Genomic DNA, 26,417 nt, shown 5'->3' with positions numbered 1-26,417 from the left:
CAGTTTCACCTTTGAAAATTAAAAATAGCATCAGATCAAGACATACAGTTGATGAAGTCAGGTGAGAGACCGTGGGGTGAGAGTGACCCCTTCCTCTTTAAGTGCTCCAAGTTACTGCTTATGTCTGCCAGTTCAAAGCCATGAGCATCATTCCACTGCTCATATCGTAAATCTTGCTTAAATTAGAGGGTCTTAATTTCTTTGTGCCATTGAGTTTCCTTGGAAAATTGTGCACATCTTCTCAGGATACAGTCGTCCAAGCACGGATCCAGAATTGAGCACACGATTGATTTCCAGGCATTCAGAGTTGCTCTGAAGTTGGCTCACTGTGTCCTAGCTTAAGTCATTGCTCTGCCTGAATACAGAATCAAAGAAAAATCCTCAACCTGATGCTAGTGTGAACCCTTAAACACTAGTGACAAGCTGACCTCTGCCTTTGCAGCACTCATTGTGTGAGGAACTCTCCCTATTTCCTGCACTGAAACCAGGGCTCCTTTGTGCTCCTCATCCACTGCGTGGTGTAAAGACCACACTGCCTTCCACTGGGCATATTACCATGGCCCTGCTCCAAACAGCAGTGTGTGGAATCCATCCCAGCAGTAGTAGGCCATAGCCAGAGAATGAGGAAAATGGCTAAAAAAGCTCTGGTACTTTGGCTCTCAAGAAATAACGTGTGCATTGCAGTGCTACTAAAAGGAACTCAGAAAATTAAAACTCATGAGGCGTTGAGAAAATTCATCAGACTCCTCCTCATAATGTACTTTTTAATCAGCCTCTGGTAGTGGAGAATGAGCAAATAAAACTTACTTTCTTACCTCTTCTTTGCCTTTTGGACTAGGGAAGCAGTGATTTTCCAGTTCATTGGCACCAGAATCATGGGGAAAGCTCACTAAAGATCATCCTTCTCCAGGCCCAGGAGTACCACTCCAGATGTTATTGTACTGCAAAGACACTTGCAAGTGATTTGAACCAGTGGTAGAGAAACCCTGGGCCTGGTTCAGGCATCTTCCCCTCTTCATGGCATAGGATATTGCTATTCTCTTCTCCCCAGGAGAGCTAAAGTAGAGAACAGCCCTGTCCACAGGGTTCAAGAGGTGATGGCAAAAGTAAATTTCTAAGAAAGATGCACCTGTGGCATGTAAATGGGTGGACACACAGCTTGTGAACCCTCTCATCTCCCGTGCTGGAGAAAGCCCTCCTCACCTGCCTGTCCTGTGTCCGTTGCCATGTCAGTGGTCAGTTCTGGCAACTGAACTGCCTAGAACTGTGTGACACACTCTTGTGCTGGGGCCAAGGGATGTTGCACAGAACTCAAAGTTAACTTTGGATTGAGTTTAATTATAGGATGACTCCCTTTTCTGCTATTTGGGCCCCTTCAAGAGAGGACTATAGGGAGGAGTAGGACAATGTGTGCCCCTGGACATTTTCTAAGGATAGATATGAAGTCCTCTCTTCTGTTCCATTGCCAATATTAGAGAAAAGGACAGTGTGGCATTCGTTTTCAAAAGATTATCCAGGATAAAAGGCCAAATGAGAAAGATTAGATTAAAATCACTGTTACTATTTTTTTGTAATTATCAAATTTGGGGGGAGTAAAAAACACAAATAATACTTGATTAGAGTCTGTTCTGTTTCTCTCATGCCCACCAAAACTGTGTACTGTGTTTAAGCTGTGGCGTTTGGTAGATTAGGTTTCTTAAATGTATTTTTTACTTGCAGTTTTTTTAGCTTACGGTGGATTTATCAGGACATAGCCCCATCATAAATTGAGAAACATCTGTACACACACATACATACACACATCTTGCTACTCGGGCATCAATAGGATGTCTCATAAACACTAAAAACTGAACAGTCTCTTCTACTCTACCCCAAGTTTGTTGCCCCGGATCTCTTGTCAAAGAGTGTCAGTAGCACAGACATTCACCTAGCCACTCAAATTTGTTCTTCCAACTTTTCTTTTTTTGGGGTGGGGGTTACTGGGATTGAACTCAGGGGCACTCAACTACTGAGCTACATCCCCAGGCCTGTTTTGTATTTTATTTAGAGACAGGGTCTCACTGAGTTGCTTAAGCGCCTTGATTTTGTTGAGTCTGGCTTTGAATTTGTGATCCTCCTACCTCAGCCTCCCAAGCCACTGGGATTATAGACATGCACTACCGCACTTGGCTAACTCTACTTTTTTCCCTTCTTTCAGTACTAGAGATTAAACCTAGGGATGTGCTACCAGTGAGCTACATTCCTCAGCCCTTTTTAAATTTTGAGACAGGGTCTTGCTAAGTTGCTGAGGCTGGCTGTGAACTTGTGATTCTCTTGCCTCAGCCTCCCTAGTTGCTGAGATTATAGGCCTGTACCACCACTCCTAAATGTACCTTGATCATTGTTGGAGTGATCTTGTAAAAAAACGTGTGTACCACTGTCCCAACTCTGAGGGTTGGGTTTTTGAGATGGAGTCTTACTACATTGCTTAGTCTGGCCTCAAATTTACAGTCCTCCTGCCTCAGTCTGCAGAATATAGGCCTGGTGTCATCTTTCAAGCTTTCATCACCATTGTTGGTTAGACAGCCGTATCCTGTTTCTCCTGATACAAAGTACATGTCACCTCTGTGGTCTTCTCTCCAAAAATGTTTGACTTAAGTCTAATCAGCATATAGGATATTCTGCAAGACAGTTTTCATACTTAAAACAAGTCAGTTATGAAAACCAAAAAGGTAGGAGTATTACTCTAAATTGTGACTAAAGAGACAACATGCAGATTCTGTATTAAGTCTTGGACTGAGAAAAATTCAAATAGCTATAAGAGAGAATTTTGGGGGGCAGTTGAGGAATTTCAGATATGGGCTTTAAATTAGATTACATTATTGAGTTAATGTTAATTTTCTTAGGAATGATGAAAGTATTTTAGTTATGCAAGAGAATTTCCTCATTCTTAGGAAAGGTGCACTGAAGAATTAAAGGTGAAATGCTGTGATTGATACCTACAATTTAATTTTAAAAATGAAAAAAGGATTAAATGTTTGTGTAGGAGAGGAGTGCAAATGAGGATGAAAGATAACCAGTGACTCTAGGTCAGAGTTACAGATCTTTTCAGGTTTTTTGTTTTTGTTTTTTAAGGTTTGAAAAACTTGAAGTTGAAAGTGGGGTAAGGGTATCATGTGAGTTCAGACATTGGGTGAAAAATTACCAGATGTGTTGCTTCTCTTTTTATCTTTTTGATACTGGTGATTGAATCCAAGGGTGCTTCATCACTGAACTATATCCCCAGTGCCCCCCTTTTAAATTTTGAGATAGGGTCTCACTAAGAGACTGACCTCAAAATTGTTATCCTCCTGTCTCAGCCTCCTGAGTCACTGGGATTACAGATGTGGGCCACCATGCCTGGCCCAACACATGTTATTAAGAATCGTATACTGAGATTAGTGTATAGCCACCACATCAACCTGGGGAGTGACATAATCAGAACTGCATGAACAAGAATGGAGTTGTTTCCTATTTGATGTTTTATATTAAAAAAAAAAAAGTGTGAATTTCTTTGGGTTTATCTTCTTGGGGGTTACTGAACTTGCTGAACCTGTAGGTTTATGTCTCTTGACAAATTTGGAAAGTGTTTAGCCATTATCTCCGTGTTTTTTTTTTTTTTTTTTTTTTGGCGGTACTGGGGATTGAACTCAGGGCCTGTGTTTCCGAGGCAAGCACTCTACCAGCTGCGCTATCTCCCAGCCCTATCTCCATATTCTTATTGCCTTCTTTTCTCTCTTCTTCAGGACTTCGTTGATATAATAATGTTAGATTTTTTGTTGAAGCCCACAGGTCCCTGGGGCTCTTCTGTGTTTTTCTAGTGTTTTCTTCATTCAGGTGGAGTAGTCTCTGTTGTTCTGCCTTCTAGTTCACTCATTCTTTCCTTTGTCACCTCTCTTCTATAGTTGAGTCCATCACTGAGTTCTCAACATTTTTTTTTTCAGTTCTAAAATTTCCATTTGTTTTATCTTTATATCTTCTCCTTCTTTGCTGAAAGTTTCTATTTCTTTGCTGAGGATTTCTATTCTTTCTTTTGTTTCATGTATGTCATTTGTTAAAGCATTTTATCAACGGCGCTTTTAAAAATTTATCAGACCTTTCTGGAATCTCTCATCTTGATGTTGGCATCTCTTGATTGTCTTTTTTTTTCATTGTGAAATCTTCCTATTCTTGATGTGTTGAGTGGTTTTTTATTAAAACCTGGACATTTTAGTCATATGAGTCTCTGTATTTTATTTCCCTCTGTTTTAGCTGGTTTTCTCTGATACTGCTTTGGCAGGGGAGAGGAGGGGACTGTGCTGCCTCCTTATACCTGAGTAGAGGTAGAAGTCCAGGTTCCCCCTTTGGCAGCTGTTGACACCAGAGCTGGTGGTGTGGGAAGGGCTGCTCATTAAGGATGAGAATTTATGTTCCCCATATGATCTCCACTAACGTGGTGGCCAGCTTTGCTACCCAGCCTTCCTCTGACATCACCCCGGCATGAAGGAGTAGGGCCAAGTCTAGACCCCCCACAGGGTCTCCACTTATACTATGGGAGGTGGGATGTTTGTTACTAGCTGGTGCGAATAAAAATCCAGTTTCCTGCTTGGTCTTCTCTGACCCCACCTCACCTGGGGTACTAAAGCACATCATACAACCTTCTAAGGGTGGACGTCTAGGCTCCAAACTTGGCCTCTTTTGAGACAGGTGGGTGTAGAATTGTAGCCATCATTTCTTTCCTGTGATGTTTGACTAAAGCAGAATAATGACTGTCTTAAAGTCTTATGTCCATTGGGCTGCCCTTTTCCTGGCCATGCTGGAGAAAGAAGGCTTTTGTTGGGGACATTGTTAGCTCCACTCATAGGCATTTCTGAGTTGGGAGCTTCTTCAGCTCCAAGTCTGGGATATATGAGGTTAAAGAAAATCCAGAAAGGAACTCAGCACCTTGTCATTCCTTGAGTCCCGCCTCACTAACCAGTTTGCCTTTTTCCATATTTCAGAATCCCTTTTAAAAAATATACATATATAATATCCAGAGTTTTTACTTGTGTTTAGTGAGAAGAGTAGTGAACAGTACATCTATCTACTCCATCTTCACAAAAGCAGAAGTCCCTACAGGAGAGCATGGTAGTTCTTCATGGGCTGGGCCCTCCCTCCCTGGCTAGTCACATCATCCCCACAGGAACTTCTTGGTTCACCCATATGAGAGAACTGTAGTTCCTAGAACTCGCCTGTTTTTTCATACCTTCGTGTGACTTCTGGACAGTTCTTATACTGTTCGTGCAGGTTGAATTTTACCTCTTTGTCCTTTTTAGCATCTTTAATTACCTCCACTGGTGCATTTCATCTTGCATCATAACCATCTGTCTTTTCCCATTAGACCATGAGTTGGGCCTCCTGTGTGTCCTCATCCTCCACAGCTGGTGCAGTGCTTGCTTACTTGTTTGTTGACTGTGTCCCACCTGGTTTGTTAGGTGTCATCCCCCCTTGCATAGCCCTGCTGCTGTGCTGTGTATGTGCTCTCTGCTCCCACAGTGGCCTGCCTGAGAGCTGGGCTACTCTGCATGGTGACACTCCAAGAACGGTGCCAACTGTGATGTTCATGGCCTTGAATTCCACTGAATACGGAGTTGTTTGAGTGCTTCTGGCATATGACCTTATCAAGGGTGGGAACCATGGTTTTTATAATTGTCAGCACTGATAGAGTGACATGCAGAATCAGACACCTAATACATATTCCTTGGTGATGATAATGAGATGAGGCTTGAGGGTTTACTTCTGTCATTGATGAGAACCATTCCCAGAATTGCTTTGTGATCCTGGAAGACTCACTTGCCTGCATGTTTAAGTAAATCTAGAGCTGGGGAGTAGGGAGTGTTTGTTTGATGTCCTGTACTTGCTGATAGGTTGGTTCTTAAGGACCTTCTAGTTTACTCTTCATAGTAGGTTGAATCAAGGCTGTCAGGCTCAGGGTCCACTCTGTGAGCACAAAACCTTATGGGCATCCTTTTTAGCACAGCACTGACTTCTTCCTGTAAGTGATTGCCTGTATATTCTTAAAATGGAAGCCCGGCACAGGTGTGTAATCTCAGTGACTGAGGAGGCTAAGGTTGGAGGAGGATCATGAATTCAAGACCAGCCTGGGCAACTGAGTAAGACCCTGTTTAAAAATAAAAATTAAAAGGGCTAGTGGTGTAGTCAAGTGACCCTTGTTTTAATCTTCAGTACCCCCCCCCCCAAAAAAAAAAAAGAAGAAAAGAAAGAAAAAGAAGATGGTCAGTTTCCCCCTTTTTATTTCTTTAGATCACAAATGACCTCAATTAAGGCAACAAACATATCAGGGGTTGGGGAAAGGGCCCAGAATATTAATTGGTGGTTAGGGTCATATCTAGAACTGAAACTGATTAAGAGTGCTGCTCTTGGCCACTTCTGTTCCCTTGATATCTGTGGAGAGCTTGGGTATTTTTCCTCTTAGCATGTGGCGCACACTTCCCTTTGTTTGCACCAAGCAATGCAGGTCTCCATTGGAACCAGCCTGCAAGCGTAGGAGAAGACAGCCAAGAACTGCCCTCTGACACCAGAAATGTGCAGTCTGGGTAGCTCCTGTGTTCGCATTGATCTTCCCTTTTCCAGAAACTGCCTTCTAGGAGTTCCTGGGAGAATGAAATTTTGAATGAGTAATATTCTGGTTCTTTCTGGCAGATCTGTAAGGCAGCAAGAAGGAGGCCATGGAGCCCAGATGAATGCAGCCCTTCCTGTGGGACACACAGTTCTGGGTTGACTCTGAGTTTTTTTCATTTTTTCACAACTAGCAGAGCCCTAAACTTTAAAACCTACTTTGTGCTTTGCTCTACTTCCTTACTCTACTTACATGGAAGCTTGGGTGATTGTCACTCTCCATTGTTACTTGCTTCTGCATCAAGAAGTCCAGAGCTTTACCCACATCATCTTACATCTCATTACCAGGCTGCACTCTGGAATGTGGCTTTAATAGAGCTGGCTGGACACACACAGGAGTTGTGCTCAGTCTCAAACCCAGTGGGCCGGGAGCACTTGTTGTCCCAGCTCTCTGTTCAGGTGAACCTGGGAAGCAGCTAGTCCTGATAGAAGCCCACAGGAAGAGGAGCCCTTGCTTCTCCTTCCACCTGGCAGAAGGGGCTATTGAAATGCGGAACAGAATTAAAAATGGGGTGAGAGAAGCACGCACTGAGCTGGACTGCTTGGGGGCTGAGAGGAACCAGTGTTGTCACATTTAGACAAGGGAAGAAAGCTAAGATGAAACTGGGCCTGGGTTAGGCCCACCCCTTGAAGAGTGGCCTGACAGGCTGCTGTAGCTCACCTCCTGTGGGTTTCATCAGACATAATGTTGCAAAAGCACCCCTCCTGTGCTCTGTAAAGAGAATTCAATGAGATTATAAAGTTACTGTAAAAATCAGTCTGCTATTTGGGATTGTTCATTATTAGCTTGAATTCTTTTCTTGGTCCTCATTTTTGGTTCTCTTGACCAGACCTTATTCAGCTAATGAATTCCGCCAGCCTTCTTACCCACCTCTCAGTCATCCCCTAATATTAGGTTCAGGGCTGCTCATGGTGAGTACTAGGTTTTAAATTATGCCTTTTGATGCCTGAAAGTCCTGGGATCCCCTGATGGGTTCCTGAACCCCCTTTCTGAGTCTTCCTTCCACCTGTCTGTGCTCAGTACTGTGGTCAAGCTGACCTCACATTGCCTGTGCTTGGATCCACATCTGACTAGTACATCTAATTGACCACCTTTCTCCCACCCCTATCCAGCAGGTTCGTTTCTTCTCTATTTTTTGAAGAAGTTAAGAAACCGAGAGAAGAAAGAGTTCTGACTTGAGGGCAAGACAGAATTAGGTCATGATCCTGACTGTCATTTGCTAGCCTTTCCTAACTTTCTGGGGCTTAAAGTGGAATATTACTTTACACATGGAATCGTTAGGGATGTTAAACTAGCTAGCATGTTTCAAACATCTGAAACAGTACCTGCCACATAAGTAGGGACTTGATGAATATTAATTTCTTTCTTACTGTCACATGAAAACTCCCTTAAATCAGTGGGACCAAGTAGGAGTTTGTCTGTATACGGTAACTGTTTCCTATCACGCCCCCCAACTTCCCATTAGGAGTGCGCCTTCATGTACTCACCAAAGTGATACGCCCCCTACCATCAAGGTGTCCTGTGCTTGTGAGTTATTTTTCCAGATGCTGGATTTGTGCCTTACCTCTTAGGATAGCCTGTGTAGGTTGTTGAGGCATCCAGGGTTTTACACAGATCTTTTGTGACTGCAGTACAGAAATGAGCTGGCCTGTGAAGGAATTTCCACGTTAGGTGGCAGCAGGCTGTACGTGGTGAGTGGACCTCCGTGTGCTTGGTAGTGCACTTCTTCCCATGTGATTCTTTGAGAGCTGCGGAGGTGGGCAGATTCTTACTCTCTGGGAGAAAGTGAGGCCCAGAAAGCAGTCATGCCCACAGTATTTGGTAGAACCCAGTACTAAGGACACAATCCATGACTTGCTCTCTAGGACTTTCGTGAAGTTTTGAGCCAGGTGAAAGTCAGAATTCTGACTGTTAATGGAAGTTTCAAGCTGCACCGCAGACTCCGTGTGCTGTCCTGTCATTGGCCTCTTGTTTCCGTTCCTTACAGAATATTCATTAATTCATTGAGTGTCTTGTAGTTTAGGCACTGTGGAGTCTGTGAGAAATGGAAGAATTAGACAAAACCCTGCTCTGCCTCTGTGAAGCTTACTGTAACAGTGTTACAAACAATGAGGACATAAGGGAAGCTACTGGAAGGACTGTCAAGACCGGGAGTGCTGTGGAGAATGAGAGAGAAGGAAGCTGGGGCCGGGCAGCACGCACTGGAAGTTTTCTCCTTGACCAAATCTGTCCATGTGCTGAACTCTTGGGGCTAGGTTTGCGCATTCACCATACCAAGCACAGCTTCCAGCACCCTGGGGCTCCATCTTTCCTCAGTAGAAGCCGGAGCAGGGAGCATGATTTACCTCAGGAGTAACCTGGATGGTGCTCTGGTAGGTAGGGGAGGAACCCGGTGCTGGTTTTTCCAGATTTATTTGCTAAACCTATAGCTCCCCCTGCTGTCAGAGGATAGGAAAGACTCTTAGTGGAACTTTGAAGACTAGTTTCTTTTTTATCCTAAGATACATTTTTTTTTAAAAGTACTTCTGGGACATTTGAGACTTTCTTCTGGGACTGCCCTTGTGAGGCCCAACCCCCAGGGAGGAAGGGGAGGAAGCACAGAAGCCCGGGCAGGATGGGGTCCTATCTGTGCTCTTGCTACTTTTAGCCTCTTATTACCACTGCACTCCCACCACAGCCAGAAGCCTGTAAAGTTATCTCTGTGTACAGTTTCACAGCTGTTCAGAAACCCTAGGGCAGCAGAAGTGAAACTGACCACAGTCTTATAAATTTCTCTCTTATTGCCATTGTTCCCTACTTGAAGTGAGTCAGGCCTTCCCCTCTTCCTCAGTGTCTTAAATCATCCTTAGAGTCAAATTTGAGACAGATCCTCCGTTCACAGCACAGTGTTTGTAGAGGGACTTGGTTTGGGCTTGTCCCCTGTGGTCCACTTGATGGTGTCCCCAGAATAGAGCTAGAACTACACTCTTCTTATCAGCTACCAGTGGAGTGTGTGCTTCACAAGGGTAAACCATGTGGTGGCTGGGAAGTTCCTTTAGTCCTTAGAGATGAAATTCAAGTTAGTTTTAGCAGCACTGTTACTGCCAACTGAAGTGAAGAAGGAAGTAGCACCTGAGAAGATAGACCTTTTCGGTTTAACTGTTCATTGAAACCATTTGTCCATTCAGTGATTCCTAATGAGGCTGAAGGCAAGCCTGGAACGCAGATCCTTCTTGCCCTGTGTAAGTTCTGAGAGTGGAGTGAGGCACGGGTGGCCTCCATGAGTGCTTGGCTGTTAGGTGCTGTGCACATTATGGAGCCTAGGCTTAGGCAGTGACTGCTCCTATTGGGAATCGTAAAGGGACCTTCACTGTTAAAAGGGTAGCTAAGCCATAAAGGCTCACGCTTGCTCAGGTATCACTTCCTTCTTTACTCCAGCTATGTTAATAACACTGCTAAAAATTAACTTGAATGCAAGATGCCTCTCCACTGAAAATGGTACTATTTTAATGTGATGTTTCACGAAAAGTAATTCTTGGCTGACTCTTTTCTCAACAGCTTTGAAAAGTCCAGCTGCATTTCATGAACAGAGAAGGAGCTTGGAGCGGGCCAGGGTAAGGCTCCCTTCTTTTCAAGGACCTCTAGAGTGTTTTTGGTGCTCGTTGCATTGCTGGTTACATACCTTTGAGTCCACCCTTGCATGACGCAGAGGCCTCTGCTTCCTATTTTGTCCCTCCCAACCACTTTCTACAGTGATCCCATGGAATAAGGTCAGAGTGAGGTTCTCCTTCAGTGTATTTGAAGGTATGGGATGATCACCCAGACCTCCCTCCTAGAACCTAGCTCTGGACACCAATATTAGCCACTAAACAGCTTCCTGTGTCCAGGATGAACTGCCCTACCCTTGCAAGACAGGTGCGCCCAGGAAGCCTCCCTGGTCTCTGCCTGCCCCAGAACAGCCAGTGTCCATTTGCATCCTGTAGAAAGCAGAAGCAGGTGTCTCTGAGCCTAGGTTTCCTGCTGCAGCACCTCACTTGTGTCCCTGTCCCCTTCAGTTTCAGTTCCCCAGGGGAATATCCTCCTGCCCAGTGTGGGCAGAGATGGGGAAGTCACCAGAATGTGCTTTCCTTCCCACTCCTTTTCCTTTTTCCTTTTACATTAAAAAGACCCTTCCTCCTGCCTATGTGGAGGGCCACACCTCTTTTAGAATCTGAAATGTTTGCCCCTAAAGACTTTTCTTCTATTTTTTTCCCCTTAGAAAATTATGATTAATTCTTAGTGAATGGGAAGAATGAGGTCATAGGTTCTGGGAACCAAAGCAGCAACAAACTGCACTGTTTTCATTTGCTGGGAGCAGTAGAGGGCCCACTGGGGACAAAGGGTCAGCAGATTTGCCTGTGCGAGCCACTCCCCCCAACCCCTGCCCTGCCAGCTGAAAGCTCTGTGTAGGGTTGGACATGCACTGATTAGGACAGCTGTTGTCCTGTCAAGTGCCTCTGTATGTGAGGTCAAATCCATTTATTGTCTGTCCTCACACCAGCTCTACGGATCATTTGCAGTTGTCCTTTTTTGTTTTTCCCCAGTATTGGGACTGAACTCAGGGGTGCACCCCAGCCCTTTTCTATTTTATTTTGAGACAGGGTCCTGCTAAGTTGTCCAGGCTGGCCTTGAACTTGCAATCCTCCTCTCTCAAGCCTCCTGGGATTACAGCATGCACCACCACCCCTTGTTGTTATCCTTTTATTTCATAGATGCAGCCAAGAGAGGTTAGCTAACTTACCCAGCTAGTGTTGTAAAGCTCACACAAACCTTGTTCTGTGGATTCCATTTTTTTTAAGCAAAGTAATTTTATTTCCTAGTATATGGTAAGCATATTCATCCAATATGTGCTTATCCTGCACATCTGTTCACAGATGACTTCCAGATTACAATAACTACTTTCATATTTAAGAACATACTAAAAATTATCTCAGTTGAGATATGAAAAATGAGTATATTGGCTTGGTTACAGCAGAGCTTTGATAAGTTCTAACAACTCAGAGCTTTGAAACCTCCCACTTTTGCATGTAAATAAGATGCAGAGCACTGTCAGCCTGTGTTCAAGGGTTCCATGTATTCTTTAAGTGGTAGCACCCTTACCACATCTGTGGCTCCCGTGCAGGCAGCTTCTTGTGATGACCCTGAGGCATCTCTGGTGGCTGCAGCAGTGTCAGGTCACAGGTCACACCAAGAGGGGCTGACACACTTCACCTCTCGTGAGTGATTCCTTTTTCACCAGTTGCTCAGCCTCTCAGGCTCTTCAGCAGTCACGAGTGTTTTTCATGGTATCAGCTGCCAAGTTTTTATCTTTGCTTTCTGCATCTGGTTCTCTGCTTTTCTGTTATGAACCTGTATCTTTCAACCCAGTCCCAAATAGCTTCTAGGTAGCCAGGCTTCAGCCATTTGGCATCATTAATATGTTTACTGTTGGTAGAAGAGATGCATAGGTGTGTGGGAAGGGACCGAGCCACCCTCGCACCTGCATGAGTTTACCAGCCTGCAGGCTCCTCCAGACTTTTTTGTAATTAGTATGGTATACACTTCTGCCTGGGCTACTGTTCAGAGTTTCAGATGGCTTACAAAATGCACCTCCCTCTGATGTCTGGAGAGGTGGAGAACCCCACTCCTGCTCGCCCATCCTCCACAGCAACCGAGGCAGTACTGCTGCCCACTGCAGGTGGGGTGCTGCCCCCTGAGCCCACAGCCACGTCAAGCCATCACCTGGAGAATCAGCTCCCCCAGAGTGGGCCAGAGCTGCCCAGGAGAGCACTGAGGAGCAGACGGGCAAGGCAAGGACTAGCCTTGACCCTCACTATACATATAGTGCACCCTGATATTTTGAACTATACCTGGTCCTGTCCTGCTGTGTCTTATGCTGGTCTGACCAACAGTCTTGATCTATGGTTTGAAAAAGCTGGTATGGAAGTTAAAGCATAGTCTGTGGAGTCAGATCTGGGTTAGCCCATGTTGTAATTAGCCATGGACTGGCTCTGGATATTGAGAGAATGATTTAGTTTACCTATTCTGATAAATGCAGAAATGAAGACCTTGGACTTTGAGGAACTAGAGCGGTGACACATGTATCAAAGTTAGTATTGCATTCAGCAGTCACTCAGAATGAGTTAAAAGTGCTCATGAAATCAAAGAATTCTGAGTTTTTTGAAACGGGATATAAGATTATATTCAGTATGATTACAATTCTACAAAATTAAATTATCTTCTGCGTGAAAGAATGACTAGAAACATCCCCAAATACCAACAGTGGTTGCTTAAAAGCTTTTATTGTTGTTTTAGTTTCTTTCTTAATTTTCTTTGACGAACATATATATTACTTTTATGATAGTACAAGTAGTAGTTTTTAATATATGTATCAGTAGCCCAGCCTCTGAAACAAGGGGTCTTGAAGGGTGGTGCCCCTGGCAGGCACAGTTGGGGGATGCAGAGGGGGCCAGCAGCAGTCTTATGGCCAGGACTTTATTTGTTGTCCTGTTCACACTGTAATTCATGACCTGGACCTGAGAGTTTCTTGATGTGTTCTCTCTGTAGACAGAGGACTATCTGAAACGGAAGATTCGTTCCCGGCCGGAGAGGTCTGAGCTGGTCAGGATGCACATTTTGGAAGGTGTGTGAGGCTGGAAATGCTTCTTTCTCTGTGTTCTCACTTGGCACCAGTGCGTTCTTCTGCTTGCCTTCTGCCCTTTTCCATCTCTGCTGGCAGGGGGCAGGCAGAGGCTTCATGCAGCCAGATAGCAGTGCTGTGGTGGCTGCCACTGGCTTTTGGATGTGCCCAAGAAGCAGCCACATTCTGTTGGGTTAGCTTGACCTCTTCTCCTGGGTCCTATCATCCTTCTGTCTACCAGGGAAGACTCTCTCTCCTCCAAAGTCTGTTTTTAAAATGTCCTTCCTTCCTTCCTTCCTTCCTTCCTTCCTTCCTTCCTCCCTCCCTCCCTCCCTCCCTCCCTCCCTCCCTTCCACTTTGCTCACGGGCATTTACTTGAGGTGGGGGTGGGGGTGGAGGGGAGCATGCTCAGTGTGCCTGCCTGGCTCAGCCATGTGCTTCCAGAGAATTTTCTGAAAACAGCATAAATATGTTCACTTTTTGTTTGTTTAGTTTGGGGCTTTTGTTGGGGATTGGAAAGACCTTTTCAAGTCTGAACCCCACATTTTACAGGTAAAGACTTTGAGACCCAGAACTATAAAAGGACAGTTGCCCCCTTGGCCCAGGTTTGAGGGAGAGCAGGAAGGATCGCATCATCTGAGCCCCTTTGTCTCTGCAGCTCCACCTCAGAATGCCCTCTGGGATGGCCTGGCCTGGTTATAGCCACCCTTCAGTGCCTTTGAAATGCTTTCTGCTCTGGTGGTCTCCATTCCTCCACTCTGGGGCTTCCAAGGCAGAACCAGGGATTCTCTTCCTCTTCCCATACCCTGTTCTCTCCTATGGGCAGAGACTTCGGCCGAGCCTTCCCTCCAGGCCAAGCAGTTGAAGCTGAAGAGAGCCAGACTAGCTGATGACCTCAACGAAAAGATTGCACAGAGGCCTGGCCCCATGGAGCTGGTGGAGAAGAACATCCTGCCTGTTGAGTCCAGCCTGAAGGAAGCCATCATTGGTGAGGAGGCACAGACCACTGTGTGTGGATTGTAGCCAGGATGCACAAGGATAGGGGGCACTGGGCTTTTTGCTCTTCTTGCAGACTTCCTGAGTATCCCTGGGGGAGCATGAGAGCCTGAGAAGGAGATGTATTAGCTTGGACAGTGTCAGGGACCCCAGGGATTAGGACCACACAGAGTAACAGAGGCTTCTGTAAGCTCAGGGGCCTTTTTCTGTCTTATGATAATTAAGTAGGTGCCAGGATCTACATGTAGAGATGTCAGGAAATAGAAACCTGTACCTTACTGTTTAGTTTTCTTCTCTTCTCCCCTCTTCTCTCCTCTCTGCTCCTGCCCCCACACTCTCCCCTCCAGGGATAGGGATGGAACCCAACTCCTTCAGCATACTAAGCAAACAACTGCCTCTGAGCTATAGCCAGTGCTATAGCCAGCTATAGCCAGCTGCTGCTGCTCCTGGTCCTCCTCTTCCTCCTCTTCCTCCTCTTCCTCCTCCTCCTCCCTCCACATTCTTCACATTCTTAAGGTCTTTGGGTTTAAACCCAGGGCCTTGTGCATGCTAATCAAGTACTCCTGCCACTAACCTATATTTATGGCTTTTTTTTTTTTTTTTTTTTTTTTCCTTTCTTTCTTTTTTTTTTTTTTTTTTAAATCTTATTTTGAGACAGGGTTTCACTAAGTTGCCCAGACTGGCCTAGAACTTGTGATTCTCCTGCCTCAATCTGCCAAGGAGCTGGGGTTATAGGTGGGTGCCACTGCACCTGGTTCCTTATTATTTTTATTAGTGAAATTTCTTCCCAGGGCCTGGACCTTTCCTCAGATATTTCCTTTAACAAGCTCTGATGGCCCCAGGCAGTGTCCTGGGCAAGGATGGTAGCCCACAGGGCAGCCCAGCCTCCATCCCCACAGAGCTCCTGCCTAGGGCAGAGGCAGAAGCTGTACTGGAGGGGACACGGGCTCCTCTGGGTTAGTGGATGAACAGAATTGTCACCAGGAGGAGGCAGGGCAGGGGAGGAATGGGCAGGGAGAGCAGCCTGCGGCAGGAGAAGGAGCTAGAAGAGAGGATGCCCAGACGGTGGTGGGGAGCAGAGGCCAGGATGTGCAGGGCCCTTTGTGACACAGTCAGGGGTGTAGGCTAATGAATCCCTGCAGGAAAAGAAAATGCAGTCTCTCTCCTCACGCTCAGCATGAAGCATCTCTGGTTGGGTGTCTTGGCTTGCCCTTCCTCACACACCAGGCAATCTCTCAGTGGACTCCAACCTGGTGTCTCTAATCCACTTCCATCCTGACACTGTCTCCTGTGCCAGGTCCCACAGGTTAAGAGCTCAGTCCAATAAGATTGCCCCTACTCAGATCCTAATTGGAAGTTCCAGGTGTGTGACCTGTGCTTCTGAGCAACAGGCTGTATCACAGTTCCCATGACCTCCTCCTGGAATTCGATAATTGGTTAGGCCCAGCTCAAGAACTTGGGAAAATCCTTATATTTACTGGTTTATATGAAGGCTATGAAGGATCCAGACAAGTGGCCAGGTGGAAGAGGTGCATAGGGCAGGGCACGTGGGAGAAGCTGGAGTCTTTACCTCCTCTGGATCTGCCACCTTCCCAGCACCCATCCATTCTTGCCCAAGAATGTATTTTACAGAGCGGGATCTCCAGCCTCTCCTACCTGCCCCCTTCACGGCCTCCCTAGAGATGGATGGTTGGTCTTTCCAGTCTACTTGAATTTTCTGGCAGTGGCAGCTGCCGTGCTGGAGGCTGGCCCACCTGGACCCGATATCCCTTTTTCCATTGGGCACAGGAGCCCTTAGAGCTCACCGATTTTTTTTCCCCCCCCCTGTCTCTCTGGCCTCATCTCTCTAGGCACCTCAGAGCCCCTAGGTACAGGCTCCTGGGTAGCCAGGCTGATTCTGGACTCTACAGCCCTGACTAAGCAATCCGCATGTCCTGTGCACAGTCCTGAACCCATGGAGATGGTGTGGTAGGGTTTGTACTCAGAAAATTCAGTCTGACACGAGAAGATCAATGTCTAAATGAGTGATTTCTGATGCCAGCCCAGCATAGGAGAAGGGCTGTGGCCCCTGTGGTGCAGCTGAGTCACCTGCCCAGTGGAGTCGTTTGCAGGATCCCACACAGCAATGGACAGGGCCCAGCATGGTCCTTGATTCCTGGAGAGGCTCGTGAAATGGTGGCTGCTGGGTAGTGGTGATGCTCATTCCAGACCCTTGACGGCTGCTATGGTGGGCAGTGTGTGCTAGGGGATGTGTGTACTTAGTGCAGTGGGGCTGGCCGAGGACAACTCTCAGGGATGGGGACAGTGACAGTGACTAGGGAAGCACCCCATACAAGATAGCATGTTTGGGGTTAACCTGGAGCTTGAACCAGAGTGTGCCTAATGGAGGAGGTCCAGAGGGCCATCTTGGGCAGAGGGATAGCCAGGCAGTAGCCCGGAGGCCTGGTGGAGCACCCCTGGTTTAGTAGTCTGGTAGTGAGGGGACTCATCAATGACTCGAGACAAAGAAGCATTTGCCAGCAGAGCCAGGTTGGGCCGTTGAGGGGGCAGGAGGTGAGGATGTGGCAACAGCAGCTGTCTGCTCAAGAGTTCACGCAGGAGAGCGTGATGGGAGGCTGGAGCAGGTTTATGGACGGAGAGGAAGCAGGGGCAGAAGAGGCTGAGGAGTGGGGCAGTAGTTCCAGGGGAGGAAGGGGAAGAAATTGAACCCTGCACCCAGGTAGTGGTTTGGCTGAGGTAGGAGAGGTAGAGCTGAGGACAAGAGAGGGGCCTGCTAAGAGGGAGCTGGATCTTCCCCACACACCCATGCCCGTTCACACGTGTGTGCACACACCCTACACCTTCCCCTCAGGCCACCCCCAGGTGTTGTGAGGATTCACCCCAAGCGCTCCCCTCCAGGAGGTCTCCCGAGTCTCTCCCTAGCACACATGCCCTTAGCTTCTGAGCTTCCTCAGTGAAACCTCTGCCCTGCCCCAGGCCACTGAACCACAGGCTTTGGAGATCAGGGACCCTGACTCTGCTCCCAGCGCATCCCTGGCCCCAGGAAACAGAAAAATAGACTGGTGTGCTCTGGCCTGCCCATAGCCTCGTTCCTCCCCAGCGTGGCCTGCAGCTTCCTCCAGGTGCACCAGTCCCTGGGGAGTTGCAGCTGCTGCCTCACAGCAGATCTCCACTCTGGAAGTAGGTTTGGGGGCAAGTCTAAATGTGTGTGGCATGGTGTGCAGGCGGTCAGCAAGCTCAGTTCTCTCTGTGCATGGCACTCCTGCCTGTTACTGTAGTTGGCCAGCAAGGGAGCGCTCAGCTGCGTCCTCCCAGGTCCAGTGCAGGAGAGAACCTCAGTTCATGGCCCCGGGAGGAAGAAGTTGCTGGGAGCCTCACCCCCAAACAAACCCAGCCTGAGCCAATGAGGCTTGTTTCTCTTCCTCATCTGGGGGCTCCCCAGGCCGACCGGCCCCACACCTCTGCCTTCCCCACGCCTTAGTTCCTCCTATGTGGGCGCTGAGGAGTTGGACCCGCCGCGCACCTCTTCCACAACCCACTTGGAGGTGGTGGTTGTGACATGACTCTTGAAATACCCTTCTTGCTCTGTCCCCACCTTTCCTTCCCCTTGCGGAGTGGGAGCACCACACGGAGTGTCCTCCTAGCAGCTCTGGGATGACATGGACGCATTGTGGCACAGCTTGGTCCTGGGTCCAGCCAGGGCAGTTATGGGCAGCAGCATGTTTTCTTCTGGTGCCTTTGCTACCAGGTGCTGGGTCTCCGAGGGTCACTGACCTGTAAAGGGCCACCCTACTTCTGCAGATCCTGTTTCACTACAGGTCCCCGCCCCTCTAGGATGCCCTCCACTCTGGCCCCAGAGCTGAGCTCCGTATGTTGGCCTTTGGGGAGTCGAGTGAGCTCTGAGAGGTCTGTCCCTGGAGCTCTGTGGCCCCTCACCAGCAGACACAGGGCTTCATTATGTGCTGTCATGATAGGGGGAAGAACTACGTGGCCATAGGATGGGGTAAAGTACCATCCGCACTGGGATGAGGATGAGGTCCAGGAGAGCCCATGTCTTCCAGGACGGAGCAGGCTGGAGGGATGAGCAAAGAACTTGACTTAGAAAGCTAAACACAGTGTACAGTCAAAAAGCAAGAGGCTAAAGTTAAGGCTTTCTTCAGTCCAAGGAAGTACTGGGAGGACCTCGGAAGCCTCTGCCGGTCTGTTAGGGCCATGACCCTGACCTTCCTCCTGCTCTATTGCACCGAGAAGGCAAGGTGGTGCCAATCTCCCTTTGTCTGACTGCCTCATGGTCAAGGGTCAGGCCCTCTGCTGGGACAGCCTTTCTTTCCTGCCCTGCTATTGGGGGAACACAATGGAGTCTTATGCTGGCTTTGATTTCAGTGGGCCAGGTGAATTACCCGAAGGTAGCAGACAGCTCTTCCTTTGATGAGGACAGCAGTGATGCCTTATCCCCTGAGCAGCCTGCCAGCCATGAGTCCCAGGGGTCAGTGCCATCACCCCTGGAGGCCCGAGTCAGTGAACCACTGCCCAGTGCCACTTCCATGTCCCCCACTCAGGTAAGCTTGCCCACTCCCAGACACTTCTGCTTCCCCACACTTCTGGGGCTGCCTAGAATTAGCTCTCCCCTGGGCACAGAGGAGCCAGAAGCATTGGCCTGTAGTCCAGGCACTGGGTTGGGTTTCTGGTGGTGAGGAGGGAGGGGTTGATGGTAGGCCTTCAACTCTGGCAACCTGAGCACCCCTGGGGCCCTAGGGAGAGGCAGCCCAGCAGGCCAACTCACAGCCTGCCTGACCCATCCCCCATCACTCCTTCCCAGTACCTCCTGGTCCTGGTGCACTAAGTTCAAGACCTACCACACTGCCAGCTGGTGCTGCTTGCTCTCTTTCCCCTGGTCTTGGCCCACCCTTCAGCCATGGTGGTATCTGAGGAGGTGGCTGCCACCCGCATTGCTGGTAGGGTAGACTGGGCATGCTTGACCTGGAGTTGCTAATGTCCTCACTTCCCTCCCCTTTTCAGGTTCTTTCTCAGCTCCCTATGGGCCCGGATTCTGGAGAAACGCTTTTCTTGTCAGAGCAGCCTTCTCTGCCTCCCCCGCCTCTGCTGCCCCCCAGCCTCCCCAATGGACTGCTGTCACCCCCGCCACAGCCACCCCCACGCTCATTAAGGTACAGTTCTGCTAGCAGTTGTGCCATCCCTCTCACTGTACCCCTCAGAGCCCTGTGGGGACAGCTGCAGGAATCCTCCACCAAGGTGGACTGAGGGAGTCTGGGAGTTTCCTCCTGGTCTCCACAGGTGACGCTGCTCTCACAGGCACAGCCACTGGCTGAACACTGCCTTAGTCCACTTGTTTCTGGTGACACAGTGCCGCAGACTGGCTAAGTCCTGAAGAAAGGAGGTTTATTTTAACTCAGGCTGGAAGATCCAAGGCCATTTGGTGTATGGCCTTCTTGCTGGCAGGATTCCAGGGTAGTTCAGGGCATTGCATGGTGAGAGATGAGTGAGCGCACGTGTCCTGTGTTCCTTGACAAAGTCATGGTGTCCCCGTCTGGGATCCACCCAGATGACCTGCCTAACCCTAATCACCTCCCAGAGGCCCTACTCTAAACACCACAGGTCCATGTCTGTCCTCTTGACACAGTGGGGTTCACCTCCAGCAGGAGTTTTGGCAGGGACAGGCCACTTCAAACCACAGTAAGACAGTGTGCCAGCAGGGCCTGGCTCCCTGGCTCTCGGTCCCACTCTCATCCATGAAGCCACACCCACACTCTGCCCCCTCACTCAGCAGTGCCAGTGGCATCAGAGAGTCCTGTGCTGCAGGTGACAAGCCCAGGGCCACATGGCTGGTCCTGCTGGCTGTTGGTTATTTCTCTCCAAGACCTGACCTGAGCGAGAGAGAAAGGGTGGCAGACGCTGCTGGGCACTGCTGGCCTCACATGCACAGAAGAGTCCAGACTCCCTAGTAAGGGAGTGCTGACACTGGTCCTGCAGCCCTGCAGAACCTCCTGGCTTCTGGGATTTTGGGGGGCTCTACCCCCAACTTGCTTTTCTATCCTGCTTTCTGTCCTGTCCTTTCCTCTTCTCTAGGCTCCATACCCCCATCACAGAGACCCTATACCTGACTTGGCACGCCCTGGCCACCTGTAGCTCCTCTGGCCATGAGCCTCAGGAGAGGCTAATGCTCACAGCCTGGAGGTCAGCCTGTCCTCATTCTTAGGCTTTTGCTGAGCCTGACTTGGCCCTGGAGGCTGCCTGCCTCCCAGGGAGATACCCCAAGTCCTGCCGCCTTCTACACCTGGCCATGTGACAGTTCTGGAGGCTGCCACCCGCAGCTCCAGTGGCCTCATCTCCAGCTCCTACTCCAGGCTGAAGGAGCTGCCAGCAGCCCCGGCTGACGCCTGTCAGTCAGCACCCTCTCAAATGGCCCCAGAGCTCCTCCCGTGAGCTTGCTCCTCATGACACTCCCGTGGCCCTCCTTTGACCACCACACACACACGTTGGCACATGAGAGGGTCTCTCTGATCTGGCTGTCTGTGCTTGTTCCTTCTCCCCCTGAGCCCCAGCTCTCCTAGCTGATCATCTCCACCCAGACACTGGGTGTCCTGTTGCCATCTGTTGAGACCTCAGCTGATCCCTGCCTCGCCTCTGCTCTGCTGTTGCCCTCTGCTCAGAAACTCCAGTCTCCCCACACTGTCCAGCATTCGCCTGCTTAATCTTGCTGTCCTTCACCTCACCCACTCTAAGGCCTCCTAGACATGACCCGCTGCCCTCCTTGCTCAGCCTGGGTCCACTGACCCTCTTGGACCTATGGCTGTGCCAGCTGGGAGCCTCTGGGGTATGAACAGGGTCGTGATGCAGGTTCTGGCTAGATCAAGATGAAGGTCACTGTGCATCCTTCTGTGAGTTTCTCTCTCTGACTTCTGTAAGCCCATTTCCCCTCCCTTCTTCCTTTCATCTGTCAGATTGAACCCAGGAGCACTATACCACTGAGCCACGTCCCCAGCCCCTTTTATGTTTTATTTTGAGACAGGTTGCTTAGAGCCTGGCTGAGTGCCTGAGGCTGGCCTCAGTCTCCTGAGTCACTGGGATCACAGGTTGTGCCAGTGCACCCTGCCCTGTTTCCTCATTTTCTGTATGACAAGAGCTTGTTCAGGATTCTTGGGAGGCTTGCGTGATGCTCTCCTGGTCACCTGCCCTGTCTGGTGTGGCCCCTGCTCCACGCTGTCTGTGGTTTTGCCTCCTTGTTGTGTCACACTCTGTTGGGGGCATGGTGACATCTGAGCCTGTGCGTTTGGTTGACGTTACCTGCAGGCCAGCAGCTCTTGGTTGGAGAGGCACCGTGAAACAAGACGGGGCATGCACAGGTGGGGGCCTTCTCACAGTACCCCCACCCCAGCTAGCTCCTGATGCCATGTCCCCTGTTTCCTCAGCAAAGCAACCCAAGTCTGCCAGCCGAGAAGTCACAGCGCAGCAAGAAGGCCAAGGAACTGAAGCCAAAGGTGAAGAAGCTCAAGTACCATCAGTACATCCCGAGCGGACCAAAAAGCAGGACAAGGGGGCGCCTGCATGGACTCTCCTATGCCAAGATCCTGCAGCAGCAGCAGCTCTTCCTGCAGCTGCAGATCCTCAACCAACAGCAGCAGCAGCACTACAACTACCAGACCATCCTGCCTGCCCCACCTAAGTACGAGCTGCTGCCCTTGGCATGGTGGGCTGGTGGTGGGCAGGGCCTCCCTGGCCTGCATGGAGGGTCCTGGACCCATTGCCTGCGGGGCCAGAGGTGATGTCAACATTGCTCATTGCCGTCTTTTTCTTTCTCAGGCCAGCAGGTGAGACTCTGGGGAGCTGTGGGACCCCCGCAGTGCGCAGCCTCTCCACCAGCAATGGTGGCTCCGGATCCGGCACCCCAGGGCCTGGTGGACTGACACGTCAGAATAGCTCCCCACAGACTGCCAAGGCAGGAGTCCTGCCGGCCAACCTAGACGACATGAAGGTAGGTGGCAAACCATCCCCTTTCCACTAGAAGCCCGGGCCACTGCCTGCTGGCCTCTCTCACAGGAGCTGGATTTTATGCAAAGAAGACACAAGGTCAGGAGCCACAACAGTGAGAGGCAGGGTAGGCTCCAGGCTCTGGTCTGCAGTGACAGGGCCACCTGGAACCTACTCCAGGGCCTGTCACTTCCCTCCACAGCCCACCCGTCATCGTATGTCTTGTGTCTCCCTCCACCTCTGTAGTGCAGCATGAAAACGGGCATTATCTTCCTCTGGGAGCCAGGCAGAGGCGTTGGAGACAGGAGTGTGCCCAAGGCTGCAGGCTGGGAGAATGAGCACCAGTGAATCTGCTGTTTTGCTGCTGCAGTTTGCTCTGGGCACATCCATAGCTTACCTCCTGGGGCCTTGAGAAGTGGCTTCTTCATTGCCCTTGAGAAGACAATCAAATTCTTCCTGGAGAGCTTGTCCCCAGGATCAGGGTTTAGGATGTTGTGGTTAGGATGGTGAAAGGAGGATTCTGGGAAGAGGCTGGTGAGCACCTCACAGGCCTGTTGGAGAACACAACAGGATGTGCCTGCTGTGGCCGGTGGGCCCAGGAGCACGGGGGCTGTCTTGCAGACTCTTCACCCTCCTGTCCTCAGCAGCCTGTCCTGCTGCCCGGGTCTGTTCCCTCTGTTCCTCTCCCAGCCCCGGCCTCACTGACTCTCATCCCTGCAGGTGGCGGAGCTAAAGCAGGAGCTGAAGCTGCGGTCACTGCCTGTCTCGGGCACCAAGACAGAGCTGATTGAGCGCCTGCGAGCCTACCAAGACCAAGTCAGCCCAGCCCCTGGAGCTCCCAAGGCCTCTGCTGCCGCCTCTCTCTTGTCCAAGGCTGGTGAGGTGGTGGTCGCCTTTCCAGCGGCCCGACTGAGTGCAGGGCCAGCCCTGGTGGCAGCAGGCCTGGCCCCAGCTGAGGTGGTGGTGGCCACGGTGGCCAGCAATGGTGTGGTGAAGTTTGGCAGCACGGGTTCCACACCCCCTGTCTCCCCGACCCCCTCAGAGCGCTCACTGCTCAGTACGGGTGATGAGAACTCCACGCCTGGGGACACCTTCGGTGAGATGGTGACATCACCACTGACACAGCTCACCCTGCAGACCTCGCCACTGCAAATCCTTGTGAAGGAGGAAGGCCCCCGCGCCACGCCCTGCTGCCTGAGTCCTGGCGTGCGTGCAGAGATGGAGGGTCTGGACAAGGACCAGATGCTACAGGAGAAGGACAAGCAGATCGAGGAGCTGACCCGCATGCTCCGGCAGAAGCAGCAGCTGGTGGAGCTGCTCAGGCTGCAGCTGGAGCAGGAGAAGCGGGCCCAGCAGCCCAGCCTGGCTCCCGTTCCCATCGCTGCCCCGCCCAGCACCCCTGTGAAGCAGGAGAAGAGCTTCTCCAGCTGCCAGCTGAGCCGCCAGCCCCCAGACACCGCTCACCCCTTCAGCTCTGGCCCGCTGGCCCCCACTGCCAACCACAGAGACACTGCTGCCCCAGCCCTGGGGCCTCCAGCTGTGGTGGTGAAGCAGGAAGCCACATCGCCTGAGCCCGAGGTGGCCCCTACCCCTCAGCTGCTCCTGGGCCCACAGGGCACTGGCCTCCTCAAGGGGGTCACCCCGCCTACCCTCATCACCGACTCCACAGGGACCCACCTTGTCCTCACTGTGACCAATAAGAATGCAGACAGCCCTGGCCTGCCCAGTGGGAGTCCCCTACAGGTAGCTGGGTGCAGGAGGGCAGGTCCTGCAGAGCTTAGGGCTGGAGGGGAAAGTGACAGGAACCAGGCACCTTGGCATGGGTGACAGAGGCCCCTGAGCAACCTCCCCTGAGAAAGCATGTAGAACTCCCGGGGGTGGGACCACCGGTGCTGACCCTCTGCAGGGTTAGGGGCCAGGGCTCAGTGTCCTTTCCCCAGAGCCCTGTCCCCACTCTCACCGCTGTTCTCTCCTGTTGTCCCAACCAGCCCTTGTCCCAGCCTGGCTCTCCAGCCCCTGCCCCACCTGCCCAGATGGATCTGGAGCACCCACCACAGCACCCTTTTGGGACCCCAACTTCTCTGCTGAAGAAAGAACCACCAGGCTATGAGGAGGCTGTGACCCAGCAGCCCAAACAGCAGGTGACAATGACAGGACTGACCAGGGTGGGTACCACCTGGAGTGATGGACAGGCAGAGGCCAGTCTGTAGTCCAAAGGCCTTGGGGAGTTACTGGTACAGAGTCTGGGCCATGGAGCTGTGGTCTGGTGCCCGCTTGGGGGCCAGTGGAGGCAGGGCTAGGCCCAGGCCAGGCCCAGGTTCACTGTCCTAGATTTTCATTTGCATCTTTTTTGTTTTTGTCCCTCAGGAAAACAGTTCCTCAAGCCAGCAGATGGATGACCTGTTTGACATCCTCATTCAGAGTGGAGGTAGGGCTGGGGAGATAGCTCAGTCAGTAGAGTGCCTGGCCTGCATGCACAAGGCCCAAAAAAAAAAAAAAAAAAAAATGCAGAGTGGAGGTAAAGTCGGGGTCCCCAGCCGCCTTTGTTCATAGGTCGTCTGTAGCCCAAGGTGGTTTGGTTGGTTTCTCTTTCTTTCTTTTTCCAGTACTGGGGATGGAATCCAGGGGCACTTAACACCTGAACCACATACCCAGCCTTTTTGTCTTTGAGACAGGGTTTTGCTGAGTTGCTCAGGACCTCACTGTGTTGCTGAGGCTGGGCTTAAACTTGGGAGCCTCCTGCCTGAGCCTCCTGAGTTGCTGAGACACAGGCGTGTACCACTGCACCCGTTGATTGATTTCTTGAACACTGGACTGTAGCAAGGGCTATGACAGTGCAGTACTCTGTACAAGTTCCTTCTACTGTACACCTGCTCCGAGGACCTCTTGGCCCCCAGGACACGTTAGTGAACAGGAGATATTCACCTTTGTGGAGCTCAGTCCAGTATGGGAGAGAAACAGTAAATACGACAAGTAAGCCGAGTGTATGGACCCAGAGCCACAGCATTAGGGCAGAATGCAGCGGGGAGTTGTGGCAGTGCAGATGCCCAGGGCGCAGCCCCAAGAGGGCACCGTGCGGGTACCTGTCAGAGGTAGGGGCCTGGCCCTGAGCATGGGGCTTGCTTTGTGTTCCTGTGGCTCAGGTGTGGTGAGGGAGGCAGCAGTCCAGGAGGACACAGGGCTGTGGCCTGAGGCCTCAGCAAGTTGCCATTGTGTGGGGGGCATATGGTGCAGCCTGAGTGGATTCGGGTAGCTGGTTACAGTAGTCTGGGCTGGAGTCAGCGGTGCCCAGACTGATAGATGGAGCCACTTGTCCTGTGGATTTGAGACTGATAGAGCAGGAAGCATGGGTACCAGAGCCCTGACCTTTGTGGAAGATAGGGGACAAGCAGATGAAGCCAAGCAGTGGGCAAGAGGTGACACCCTCAAACCCAGGGATGGGCATGCAGGTGAGGCTGAGATCTGATCTCCAGGTAGGGGAGCAAGCATTGTGCTGACACTACATCACACTCTGCATGACTACGGAGCTCTCCTGGGTGGAGCTTCCCTGCAAAGTGGGGTGAGGAGATAGGCAGAGGTAGGAAGGAGGATCAGCATGTTGTGCCACTCATCTGTCATGCAGAGGCGATGGTGTGGAGGGGAGGGACCCCCTTAGCATAGGGGGCTGGAGTGGAGGGGTTCAGTTTCGGGGAGGAGTGTGGAGACTCGATGGTGGCAATAGGAAGAGGGCAGACCCCGTGGAATCCTTCCTGATAGACAGGAGTGAGTGCGATGTGACAGGTGACACAAGAGCCACAGAGCAACAGTTTTGCTTTGTAGACCCTACACATGCTGTTTTCCAAAGTAGCTATACCATTTTACATCTCTACTAATCATGCACGAGGGCTCTAATGCCACTTCAAAATGGCGAAGTTTATTTCAGTTTAAGATAAGGGCTCAATGATTCTCAAGCCCTGGGGGCATCATCAGGTACAGACTCTGTGGTGGGGCTGAGCTGTTCTGACCAGTGCAGCTGACCCAGAACCTGCTGCTGTGGGAGTTGAGGAGAGGCCTGGCTTGAGCTTCGGGAGCCACTCGTGTCCAGAACAAACCTCAGGAGGGATGCCGCTGCCCAGGCGA

General features: G+C 50.5%; 1 protein-coding gene across 1 annotated transcript in view; it reads left to right on the top strand.

The window, feature by feature from the left end:
• MRTFA (myocardin related transcription factor A) overlaps positions 1–26,417 on the top strand; it is a 181,037-nt gene that overhangs the window by 151,518 nt on the left and 3,102 nt on the right. The window contains 13 exon segments of the mRNA XM_079140783.1: positions 10,214–10,269; positions 13,241–13,316; positions 14,140–14,301; positions 18,693–18,868; positions 19,329–19,458; positions 19,461–19,477; positions 21,740–21,844; positions 21,847–21,881; positions 21,883–21,993; positions 22,131–22,302; positions 23,019–24,041; positions 24,287–24,439; positions 24,666–24,726. Of these exon segments, the coding sequence (XP_078996909.1) occupies positions 10,214–10,269; positions 13,241–13,316; positions 14,140–14,301; positions 18,693–18,868; positions 19,329–19,458; positions 19,461–19,477; positions 21,740–21,844; positions 21,847–21,881; positions 21,883–21,993; positions 22,131–22,302; positions 23,019–24,041; positions 24,287–24,439; positions 24,666–24,726 (2,277 nt within the window).

Source organism: Sciurus vulgaris, assembly GCF_902686455.1.
Source record: "Sciurus vulgaris genome assembly, chromosome: 5".
NCBI lineage: Eukaryota > Metazoa > Chordata > Mammalia > Rodentia > Sciuridae > Sciurus > Sciurus vulgaris.
Note: the sequence above shows the minus strand (reverse complement) of the source record. Positions and strands in the feature narration are given on the sequence as shown.